The following is a 12,973-nucleotide window of genomic DNA, read 5'->3' on the forward strand; positions in this document are numbered from 1 at the left end:
AAATGAAAAAGGAAAAGTACTCAATATATATTTTTGAATAAATGAATTAGTGTGTTTGTTACGACAATTTATGATAATCAAGGGGTTGGGTACTCATTACTGCTAAGTTAATTGAGCACTGTCTCAATTAATTGAGTTAATGTCTAAGCTTTCTGCATGTTTCATTTAATACCCACAATCACCTGTGATGTAGTTCATTATTTTTCCCATTTTGCCGAATAGAAAACTGAGGACTAGAAGCTGATTCCCACAGCACGTTTCAGTTGAGTTGGATTTTGTTTTCCTGGGCCTGCTTCTTCATAAAGGGACTGGACTAAGAATACTCTTGACCAGCCCGTAAGAACTTGGCACTCGTCTCAGTAATCTGAGATAGCAGGGTTTGGCGTCCATAGCAACCACGGCGACAGGACGCGCTCGAGCAAGAACCAAAAAGCGAGAACAGGTACAAGGCCAAACCTTCTACATTCACAGACACCTACCAAACCCCGAACATGGAACACCAAATTAGAACGCTGACCAGTCCCTGGTAATGTAGAAAATACCCAAGTTAAAACGGTAACAGAGTGACACAGCAGCCATTGAAGATGCCCCACTTCAGGCACCGACAGGCGTCACGTGACGGGTGGGGAACGCCAACCGCCTGGGCCTAGCGCAGCCTCCTCCGCCCACCACGGAAGTGGGGCGGGGATACTAAAGCGACGGAGCCCGGTGGACGGAAGTGGCTGTTGGAGGTTTTAAGGTAGCTTTAAATTCGTGCTGTCCTGGGAGCTCGCCCCTTTCGGCTGCAGTCGGGCTTTACGGTGCCGGATGGCTCTGGACGTGAAGTCTCGGGCAAAGCGTTATGAGAAGCTGGACTTCCTTGGGGAGGGACAGGTGAGGCTCTCTGGAAGGACGGGGAGGGCCGCGAGCGGACAGCCCCGCGCCGCCTCCACCTTTGCCGGTTTTCCCGTGGAGGCCAGAGGTCTGGCTTGGCTGCTCGTTCTCGTTGGGGGAAACCGCCCAGACGCACTTGCTGCCCCTTCTTTACATCCTGGGGGTGAATCCCTGAGCGGCCTCTCCTTGCTGAAGAGTACCTTGGAGCTGGACGGAGACTGACCCGCCCCGTTTCCAGCCGCCGCGAGTCTGCTCAGGAACTCTGGGCTGTTTGCTTCGCGAAATGTAAAAATGCAAAAAGGCAAACACAAAAACTCCCATAAACTTATGTTATTCCTATTTTTCTTTCTAGTTTGCCACGGTTTACAAGGCCAGAGATAAGAATACCAACCAAATTGTCGCCATTAAGAAAGTGAGTTACCTTTTTATGTTGTTTTTCTTCAAGTCTCCTTGAAGATGTCTGTGTTATTAATTGACTGATAGCCATTTTATTAATCTTGACCATACTCTGATAATGAGTTACTCATGTCATTTTCAGAGACAAAATGATTAATTAGTGCTTTGTGTTCCCAAACGGAACTCTAGGGTTGAACCCGTTTTAATTTCTATTGAAATGAAGAAGCAGCTGTATGTTATTTTCACTGCATAAACTCATATGTTGTGGGCAAGTACTGCCCATCTTTTCGGTCCTCAGAACTATTTGATACCATGATCTTTCTAGGTCACTGTTTATACCTCACCTGCATCCACTTAGTGTGTCGTATCTGTATTTTCTGTGTACGGATTTACCATGAAAGACTTTCACTAACATTAACAACATTGATGTGAAGTCTAAAATGAGTTCAGTAGCTTCTTATATTCATTCAAAAGACTTGGGACGGATTGAGTAGCTTCTTATATTCATTCAAAAGACTTGGGTCGGGCCGGCCGCGGTGGCTCACACCTGTAATCCCAGCACTTTGGGAGGCCGAGGTGGGCGGATCACTTGAGGTCAAGAGATCGAGACCATCCTGGCCAACATGGTGAAACCCTCTCTCTACTAAAAATACAAATATTAGCTGGGTGTGGTGGCACGTGTCTGTAATCCCAGCTACTCGGGAGGCAGAGGCAGGAGAATCACTTGAACCTGGGAGGTGGAGGTTGCAATGAGCCGAGATGGCGCCACTGTGCTCCAGCCTGGTGACAGAGGGAGACTCCATCTTAAAAAAAAAAAAAAAAAAAAAGACTTGGGTCATAATTACATAACTCACGTTCACCTACATTGTTTCTTTTAACCTTCAAAACAATCTGTAAAGTGGTTAAAAGTAACCCTATTTTATACTTGAGGTACCTGAGGCTGAGCGATTAGGTGATTTGTCAAGATCACACAGCTAGTAATTGCTGAAGCTGGGATTTAAATCCAGGTGTCCTGATACTGCTTTTGTTACGGTTGCTACTTTGAATCTGCTTCTCCTCCTTCAAAAACCCTAACTCCTTGGAAGTTATCCATATTTAACATTAATTCCCCCCTTTTTTGGTCATCTTCCAGCCTCTAGGCACTCTCTTGCATTCATTTAAAACCTGGCTGACTCCTTCTTCTCAATTATTCCTGCCATAATTTTTTTTATTTTTTATTTTTATTTTTTATTTTTTTTGAGACAGAGTTTTGCTCTTGTCGCCCAGGCCGGAGTGTAATTGTGCGATCTCAGCTCACTGGAACCTCTGCCTCCCGGGTTCAAGCGCTTCTCCTGTCTCAGCCTCTCCAGTAGCTGGGACTACAGGAACCTGCCACTACGCCCAGCTAATTTTTGTATTTTTAGTAGAGACAGGGTTTCACCATGTCGGCCAGGCTGGTCTCGAACTCCTTACCTCAGTTGATCCACCCACTTCAGCCTCCCAAAATGCTGGGATTACAGGTGTGAGCCACTGTGCCTGGCCTTTTTTTTTTTTTTTTTTTTTTTACTTTTGTTATGTCCTTGTTTTCTAGTTTATGTTTTATGATCCACCACTACAGCCACTCCCTTTAAAACCCTTAACTCTCCTGAATCTTTCGTCATCTTTCTTTCTTTTGTGGTGGTGGGGCGGGAGGAGGTCTCACTCTGTCACCCAGGTGGAAGTGTTGGAGTGTAGTGGCACAGCCATAGCTCACTGCAGCCACCAACTCCTGGACTAAAGTAATCCTTCCACCCCAGCCTCCAAGGTAACTGGGACTATAGACACATGCCACCAAGCCTGGCTTAGTCATCTTTTTAATTCTGTCTCTGGTTCACTATATCATAGCCACACTGACTTTTCTGTCCCTGTACAAATTAAATTTATTCCAGTCCGAGAATCACAGGATCATTGCATTTGGTCTGGCTTCTTGGTTGGTATATTTTCCCTCTAGAACATGGCATGGCTGATTCCTTATCCAGATTTCACTCAAATGTCTCCTCCATAGAGGCCTTCTTTGTTCATTCCAGCTAAAACAGGTATGCCTCCCTCCTTCCCTATGCTTTGCTATATTTCTGTCATCGATGTGGCATTTGTCGAAATTTGAAATCCTCCTATGAGCTTATTGTCCGTTTAATTCCATTCACACTGTACCTAGGGCCATGGCTAGTACATTTGTAGACACTGTTAAAAATGTATTGGCCTTTTGGCTGGGCGCGGTGGCTCATGTTTGTAATACCAGCACTTTGGGAGCTCGAGGCAGGCGGATCACCTGAGGTCAGGAGTTCAAGACCAGCCTGGTCAACATGGTGAAACCCCTGTGTCTACTAAAATACAAAAATTAGCCAGGCATGGTGCCCCTGCTAGTCTCCTGACCTCAAGTGATTGTCCTGCCTAGGCCTCCCTAATTGCTGGGATTACACGTGTGAGTCACTATGCCTGGCCTATTTCTTGAGGTGTTTTTTCTCCCCCAGTTTTAGACGTTGTCTATACTTTCTACTATGAACATTGAGGATTTGGTGTTGTAGACCTTATTCCAACACTCATAATTTCTACTCCCATTCATTTGCTAGCATGTGTTTCATTTTATAAAAAGGGAAGGAATCATTAAATAAGTTACTCTGTACTCATTCACCTGTTGTGTCTTGGACTTTAGAAATACTGATTTATCTCATCCTTTTAAAAAGATTATGTGGAATTTGTTTCCCAATTTATTTAACCAATCCCCTACTGATGGCCTTTTGGGTTATATCTCATTTTTCAGTGTGTGTCTTAAATCTGTGTATCTCGAAACAATATATAGTATTGCATACTTTTTTTTCCTTTTTTTTTTTTTTTTTGAGACAGCAACTTGCTGTGTGTTTCCCTGGCTGGAGTGTAGTGGCTGGAGTGTAGTGGCACAATCATAGCTCACTGAAGCCTTGACCTCCTGGTCTCAAGCATTCCATCTGCCTCAGCCTCCCAACCAGCTAGGAGTACAGGTACATGCCACCATGCCCCACTAAATTTGTTCTTTTTTTGTAGAGACAGGGTCTCACTATGTTGACTAGGCTGGTCTTCAACTCCTGGGCTCAAGTGATCCTTCCACCTTAGCCTCCCAAAGTGCTGAGATTACAGGCGTGAGCCACTGTACTCAGCCAGTATTGCATACTTTAAGCTATATATGTATATTTGGTATACTCTTCTGCAACTTGTTATTCTTTTATTTTTTTTATTTTTATTTTTTTTTTGAGACGGGGTCCCACTCTGTCGCACAGGCTGGAGTGCAGTGGCTTGATCTCGGCTCACTGCAACCTCCACCTCCCCAGGCTCAAGCATTTCTCCTGCCACAGCCTCTCAACTGCTGACCTCAGCTGATCTGTCCACCTCGGCCTCCCAAAGTGCTGAGATTACAGGCTTGAGCCACCACACCCAGCCTGCAACTTGTTATTCTGAGTCAACATTATTTCTGAAATCCTCTATATCATATGATACATGTAGATCCAGTTGATTCATGCTCATTGATTATTAGATTCCATTATATGGCTACAGTGAAATTTTCTATCCAAACTCTCGTTGATAAACATTTAGGCTGCTTTTTAATGTTTTCCTTTAATACATTTCTTCTCTGGATAGTCACCTGTGAGTCATCTTGTATGCAGGTTTGAGTTTCTCTAGAGAATGTATCTATAATTGAAACAAATTATGAATTGTTGCTTCAGAGTATCACAACCATCAGCTTTACCAGATATGGTCAAATTGCTCTCCAGAATGATTGGACCAGTTTACTGTCCCACCACATTCTCAACATCATTTGCATTGTCAGACTTTAAAACGTTTGCCAATTATGTAGATTGAAAATGGTATGTACTTACTGTTTCAATTAACATTTTTCTGATTACTGGTAAAGTTCATCATCTTTTCTTACACTTACTGGCTTCTTAGATTTTCTCCTGTTTTCTGTTGGATTATGTACTTTTTTTGTCCTATTGATTTATTGGACTTATTCATACTTTTTGTTTTTTTTTAATAGAGACAAGGTTTCACTTTGTTTTCCAGTCTGGTCAAACTCCTGGCCTTAAGCAATCCTCCAGCATCGGCCTCCCAAAGAACTGGGATTACAGATGTGAGCCACAGCAACCAGTCAGAATTCTTTTATATTCTGGATATTGATCCTTTGTCAGAAATATACATTGCATATATCATCTCCCAGTCTTTGGCAAGGCTTTTAGTTTATTTATGGTATCTTTGAGTTACTGAAAGTTAAATTTTAATATGATTGAATTTGTTAATTTTTTTGAAACCTTTAAAGGTTTCCTTTTTATGTGCTTTCCTGTTTCTGGATTACAAAGAATTCTGTATTTTCTTCTAAAATTTTTAAAATATTGATTTTAATACTTAGATCTTTATTCCATCAACAAGTTTTTTCTTTGTTGTATGATATGAGGATCCAGTATTTTTTTTTTTTTTCCAATAGAGACAGGGTCTTTCTATGTTGGCCAGGCTGGTCTTGAACTCCTGGCCTCAAGCCATCCTCCTGCCTCAGTCTCCCAAAGTGCTTGGATTACAGGCATGAGCCACTGTGCCTGGCTAAGATTGAGTATTTTTTCTTCAGTTGTCCCAGTACTATATTAATAGTCTGTCCTTTTCCCAATGAGTTGTAATGCCAAATTCCCCATACCCTTGCAATACCAAGTTCCAGTGTTGGAACTTGGGTCCAATTTCTGGGCACACTATTCTGTTCCAGTGGTGGGTTTGTTTGTTTGTTTTCCCATTGCTATTGAAATACTACAGTGACTTTAATAAGTCTTAAAATCTGTCAACTCCCATACATCTTGTTTTTATTCTTCAAAATCATTTTGACTACTCTATGAGACAGTTGGGAAATCTGAATCAGGAAAATTTGAATAGGAACTAGATATTAGATGCTACTGTGGCATTATTGTTAATTTTGTTAGGTGTCAAAATGGCATGGTTATGTAAGAATGTCTATATTTTAGAGATGCTTACTTAAGTATGTTGGAGTGAAATGACATGAAGTCTGGGGTTTTAAAATATTTTAGCCAACAAAAAGGAGAGGTTGGATGAATGAAGTAAGTGTGGCAAAATATTGGTCACTGTTGAATCTGGGTGATGGAGTAGAGGGCTTTATGAAATTACTCTATTTTTTATTATGTGTGGAAAATGTTAAGAATTTTAAAATCAACTGTTCTTAGCTCCTTCCTTTTCTTTTTTTTTCTTTTCTTTTTTTTTTTTGAGACAGAGTCTCCCTCTGTCGCCAGGCTCGAGTGCAATGGCGCGATCTCGGCTCACTGCAACCTCCACCTCACAGGTTCAAGCAGTTCTCCTGCCTCAGCCTCCCAAGTAGCTGGGATTACAGACACGTGCCACCACACCCAGCTAATTTTTTGTGTTTTTAGTAGAGACGGGGTTTCCATGTTGGCCAGGATGGTCTCTATCTCCTGACCTCAAGTGATCTGCCTGCCTCGGTCTCCCAAAGTGCTGGGATTACAGGTGTGAGCCACTGCGCCTGGCCTCTTTTTTATTTTTGAATGGTACTCTTTGTGTATATGCACCACATTTTCTTTATTCATTCATTTGTTGATGGACGCATAGATTGCCTCCAAATCTTGGCTATTGTGAATAGTGCTGCAATAAACATGGGAGTTCAGATATCTCTTGGACATACTGATTCTGTTGGCATATATACATGGCAATGGAATTGCTAGATCATATGATAGCTCTATTTTTAGTTTTTTGAGGAACCTCCAAACTGTCCTCCATGGTGGTTGTACTAATTTACATTCCCACCAACAGTGTACCTAGGGTTCCCTTTTCTCCACATCCTTCACCAGGATTCATCCTTATCTTTTGGATAAAAGCCATTTAAACTTGGGTGAGATGCTCTCTCATTGTAGGTTTTTTTTTTTTTGAGACAGAGTCTTGCTCTGTCGCCCAGGCTGGAGTGCAGTGGTGCAATCTCGGTTTACTGCAACCTCCGCCTCCCGGGTTCAAGCAATTCTCCTGCCTCAGCCTCCTGAGTAGCTGGGATTACAGGTGCACACTGCACCACCACACCCGGCTAATTTTTATATTTTTAGTAGAGACGTGGTTTCACCATGTTGGCCAGGCTGGTCTCGAACTCCAGACCACATGATCCGCCCGCCTCAGCCTCCCAAAGTGCTGGGATTACAGACATGAGCCACCGGGCCCAGCCCGCATTGTAGTTTTCATTTGCATTTTTCTGATGCTCAGTGATGTTGAGCACCTTTTCTTATGCTGTCTGCCATTTGTATGTCTTCTTTTGAGAAATATCTACTCAGATCTTTTGCCCATTTTTAAACTGGATTATTAGATTTTTTTCATATAGAGTTGTTTGAGCTTCTTATATATTCTGGATATTAATCTCTTATCAGATGGGTAGTTTGCAAATATTTTCTCTCATTCTGTGGGTTTTCTCTTCACTGTGTTGTTTGCTTTGCTCTGCAGAAGCATCTTAACTTGATGTGATCCCATTTGTCCATTTTTGCATTGGTTGCCTGTGCTTGTGGGGTATTACTCTAGAACTCTGCCCAGTCCAATGTCTTGGAGAGGTTTTCCACTGTTTTCTTTTCGTAGTTTCATAGTTTGAAGTCTTCAACTTAAGTCTTTAATCCATTTTGATTTGATTTTTGTATATGATGAGAGAGATGGGTCTAGTTTCATTCTTCTGCATATGGATATCCAGTTTTCCCAGCACCACTTATTTATTTTGTTTGCAACAAAGAAAGAGTTTAATTGTCACAGAGCCAACCAAGTGAGGAAGACAGTAGATAATTCTTAAATCTGCCTCCCTGAGAATTCGGAGGCTAGGGTTTTTCAAGGATAGTTTGATAGGCAGTGGGCTAGGGAATGGAGAATGCTGATTGGTTGGGTCTTGGATAAAATTGTAGGGAGTTGAAACTGTCTTCTTGCCCTGACTCAGTTCCTGAGTAGGGGTCACAGAACCGGTTGAGTCAGTTTCTTCATATGGGCTCCTGGTCCAAGTGGCACCAATTGGTCCATTAAAATGCAAGGTCTGAAAGATACCCCAACCAACAGTTTTACGTTTTACAATAGTGATGTTATCTATAGGAGCAATTGCGGAGGTTGCAAAATTCCTGTTACTCTTGGCTACATAACTCCTAAACAATAATTCTAACCTTGTGTAATTTTACAAAGATGCTTTTAGTCTCTGAGCAAGGAGTGGGTTAATTTTGGGAAAGGACTGTTAATCATCTTTGTTTTAAAGCTAAACTCTAAACTGAATTTCTCCCATAGTTAGCATTGCCAACACTCAGGAATGAGCAAAGAGCTTGTGAGATTAAAAGCAAAGATACGGCCAGCGCAGTGGCTCATGTCTGTAATCCCAGCACTTTGGGAGGCGGAGGCAGGCGGATCACCTGAGGTTGGGAGTTTGAGACCAGCCTGATCAACATGGAGAAACCCCGTCTCTACTAAAAATACAAAATTAGCCGGGCGTGGTGGTGCATGCCTGTAATTCCAGCTACTCTGGAGGCTGAGGCAGGAGAATTCCTTGAACCCAGGAGGTGGAGGTTGCAGTAAGCTGAGATTGCACCCTTGCACTCCAGCCTGGGCAACAAGAGCAAAAACTCCATCTCAAAAAAAAAAAAAAAAAAAAAAAAAAGCAAAGATGGAGTCAGCTATATCACGTTTTACTCACTGTTGTAATTTTTGCAAAGGTGGTTTCAAAAATATGCCTTTTTGGCATGTTGATTATTGTGAGCTGGTTATCCTGAGAAACTGCAGATACAGGAGTAGTTCTGAAAAGTTGCCCTTTTTTAAGGGAAGTGTACGTTTGTAAAGGAGTATCTCTTTGACAGGGTGTCTCCCTCTCTGCACCAGGAAGAGAAGAAAGACTAGAAAGACTAAATCTCTAGAGACTATCAATGCAGAAGGCATCAACTTAAATCTGTACAGCAAACCTAACCTCTGCTTAAGGCACAGCACCATTTATTGAAGAAACTGTCTTTTCCTCATTGTATGTTATTGGCACCATTGTTGAAAATGAGTTTGCTGTAGATGTATGGATTTTTTTCTGGGTTCTCTATTCTGTTCCATTGGTCTGTGTGTCTGTTTTTATGCCAATATCATGCTGTTTTGGTTATTATAGCTTTGTTGTATGAAGTCGGGTAATGTGATTCCTCCCTTTTGTTTTTTTCTTAGGATAGCTTTGGCTATTCTGGGTCTTGGTGGTTCCACACAAATTTTAGGATTGTTTTTCCTATTTCCATGACAAATGTCATTGGTATATTGATAGAGATTACATTGAATCTATAGATTGCTTTAGGTTGTATGGACATTTTAACAATATTGATTCTTCCAATCCATGAATATGAATTATCTTTCCATTTTTTTGGTGTGTTGTCTTCAATTTCTTTCACCAATGATTGTTTTTTTGTTTTTTTTTGTTTTTTTTTGTTTTTTGAGATGGAGTCTCGCACTGTTGCCTGGGCTGGAGTTCAATGGTGCGATCTCAGCTCACCGCAACCTGTGCCTCCCGGGTTCACGCCATTCTCCTGCCTCAGCCTCCTGAGTAGCTGTGATTTCAGGCGCATACCACCGCAGCTGGCTAGTTTTTTGTATTTTTAGTAGAGACGGGGTTTCACTATGTTGGCCAGACTAGTCTCGAACTCCTGACCTTGTGATCTGCCCGCTTTGGCCTCCCAAAATGCGGGGATTACAGGTGTGAGCCACCGCACCCGTTCAATAGTTTTTATTTTAGAGATCTTTCACTTAATTTGGTTAATTCCTAGATATTTAATTTTATTTGTAGCTGTTGTGAATGGGATTACTTTCTTGATTTCTTTTTCAGATTGTTCACTGTGGCATATAGCAGGGCTACTGATTTTTGTATGTTGATTTTTGTATCCTGCAACTTTTGTGAATTATCAGTTCTAGTCGTTTTTTGGTGGAGTCTTTAGGTTTTCCCAAATATAAGATCATATTGTCGCCAGGCGTGGTGGCTCATGCCTGTAATCTCAGCACTTTGGGAGGCCGAGGTGGGCTGATCACCTGAGGTTAGGAGTTCGAGACCAGCCTGACCAACATGGAGAAACCTCGTCTCTACTAAAAGTACAAAAAAATTAGCCAGGTGTGTTGGTGCATGCCTGTAATCCCAGCCACTCGGGAGGCTGAGGCAGGAGAATTGCTTGAACCTGGGCGGCGGAGGTTGTGGTGAGCCGAGATCACACCATTGCACTCCAGCCTGGGCAACAAGAGCAAAACTCCGTCTCAAAAAAAAAAAGATCATATCATCTACAAACAAGAAGAATTTGACTTCTTTGCTTGTTCTTGCTAGGACTTCCAGTACTATATTGAATAACAGTGGTGAAAGTGGGCATCCTTGGTGTGTTCAAGCTCTTAAAGGAAATCAGTTTTTCCCCATTCTGTATACTGGCCGTGGGTCTGTAGTATATGACTTTTATTATGTTGAGGTATGTTCCTTCTATACCCAGTTTTTTAGAGTTTTTATCATGAAGGGATGTTGGATTTTATCAAATGCTTTTTCAGCATCAATTGAAATGATTATATAGTTTCTGTCCTTCATTTGTTGATATGATGTATCACGTTGATTGATTATAGCATATGTTGAACCATCTTTGCATCCCCAGGATAAATCCCACTTGGTCATGATGATCTTTTTATGTATTGTTGAATTCAGTTTGCTAGTATTTTTTGAGGATTTTTACATCAATGTACATCAAGGATATTGGCCTGTAGTTTTCTTATTTTGATGTCTTTGTCTGATTTTGGTATCAGGGTAATACTGGCCCCATAGAATGAGTTTGGAAGTATTTACTTCTCTGTTTTTTTGGAATAGTTTGAGTAGTATTGGTATTAGCCCCCTCCCCTCCCCCCTCCTCCCTCCTTTTCCCCTCCCTTCCCCCTCCCCTTCCCCTCCCTTACCCTACCCTCTTATTTTTTTTTATTTTTTTCTTCTCGCTCTATTGCCCACCCAGGCCTGGAGTGCAGTGGCATCATCTCAGCTCATTGCAACCTCCACCTCCTGGGTTCAAGTGATTCTCCTGCCTCAGCCTCCCAAGTAGCTGAGATTACAGGCATGCACCACCACGCCTGGCTACTTTTTATATTTTTAGTAGAGATGGGGTTTCACCATATTGCCCAGGCTGGTCTCGAATTCCTGACCTCAAGTGATCTGCCTCCCTCGGCCTCCCAAAGTGCTGGGATAGCCACTGTGCCCAGCCTAGCCCTTCTTCAAATGTTTGGTAAAATTCAGCATTGAAGCCATCAGGTCTTGGGCTTTTTGCTGGGAGATTTTTTATTATGGCATCAATCTCAGTACTTGTTACTGGCCTGTTTAGGTTTTCAATTTTTTCATGGTTCAATCTTGGTAGGTTGTATGTGTCTAGGGATGTATCTGCTTCTAGGTTTTCCAGTTTCTTGGCGTATAGTTACTCATAGTAGCCACTAATGATCCTTTGGATTTCTGCGGTATTGGTTGTAATGTCCCCTTTTTTCACATCTGTTTTTATTTATTTGCATCTTCTCTCCTTTTCTTTTAGTCTAAAGGTTGGGTAAGTTCTTTAGTGGTCAGGGTTTTTATTGGGACTGGTCATGCAGGCATTTTCTGCCTGGCATGTACCAAAAATCCAGACTTAATAATGGCGGAAGGTGAAAGGGAAGCAAGGCACCTCTTATGGTGGCAGGAGAGATTTTTTTTTCTAGAGCAGGAGTGGAAGTTTGTTTGTTTGTTTGTTTGTTTTTTGAGATGGAGTCTCGCTCTGTCGCCAGGCTGGGAGTGCAGTGGCGCGACCTCGGCTCACTGCAATCTCCGCCTCCCAGGTTCAAGTGATTCTCCTGCCTCAGCCTCCTGAGTAGCTGGGATTACAGGAGCATGCCACCACGCCTGGCCAACTTTTGGATTTTTAGTAGAGATGGGGTTTCACCATGTTGACCAGGATGGTCTCAATCTTCTGACCTCATGATCTGCCCGCCTCGGCCTTCCAAAGTGCTGGGATTACAGGTGTGAGCCACCGCACCCGGCCGGAAGTTTATTAAAAAGCTTTAGAGTAGGAAAGAAATGAAAGTGCACTTGGGAGAGATCCAAGTGGGCAACCTGAAGAACATGTGTCCAATTTTGATGGTCTTTTCAATACACCGACTTGTTATTTTGTTGATCTTTTGTATTTTTTTGTTTCAATTTCATTTATTTCTGCTCTGATTTTTATTATTTTCTTCTAACTTTGGGATTGGTTTGCTCCTGCTTTTCTAGTTCTTTAAGATGCGTCATTGTTTATTCGAAGGTTTTGTTTTTGTTTTTTTTTTTCATGTAGGCAGTTATAGCTATAAACTTCCCTCTGAGTACTGCTTTCCCTGTATCCCAAGGTTTTTGGTATGTTGTGTTTCCATTATCATTTCTTTGAAGAAATTTTTCAATTTTCTTCTTCATCTGTCCATTCACCCACTGGTCATTCAGGAGTGTATTGCTTAATTTTTGTGTATTACATAGTTTCCAAAATTCCTCTTGTTATTGATTTCTGGTTTTATCCCATTGTGGTCAGAAAAGATACTTGATATGATTTCAGTTTTTTGGAATGTTTTAAGACTTGTTTTGTGGCCTAACATATGGTCTGTCCTTGAGAATCATTCATTTGCTGAGGAGAAGAATGTTTAATCTGCAGCCGTTGGATGACATTTTCTATAAATA

General features: G+C 41.8%; 1 protein-coding gene across 4 annotated transcripts in view; it reads left to right on the forward strand.

Moving 5' to 3' along the window:
* The first annotated feature begins 222 nt into the window (after window positions 1-222).
* CDK7 (cyclin dependent kinase 7) overlaps window positions 223-12,973 on the forward strand; it is a 43,464-nt gene continuing 30,713 nt past the window's right edge. The window contains exons 1-2 of one of the 4 annotated variants that reach the window (XM_054489840.2): window positions 223-873; window positions 1,226-1,285. In XM_054489840.2, the coding sequence (XP_054345815.1) occupies window positions 842-873; window positions 1,226-1,285 (92 nt within the window). In that variant the 5' untranslated portion in view covers window positions 223-841. The remainder of the gene's footprint in view (window positions 874-1,225; window positions 1,286-12,973) is intronic. The other 3 variants (XM_054489838.2, XM_054489839.2, XM_063664886.1) reach the window with 3 other exon arrangements.

The sequence above is a fragment of the Pongo pygmaeus genome, chromosome 4 (genome assembly GCF_028885625.2).
Source record: "Pongo pygmaeus isolate AG05252 chromosome 4, NHGRI_mPonPyg2-v2.0_pri, whole genome shotgun sequence".
NCBI classification, from domain to species: domain Eukaryota; kingdom Metazoa; phylum Chordata; class Mammalia; order Primates; family Hominidae; genus Pongo; species Pongo pygmaeus.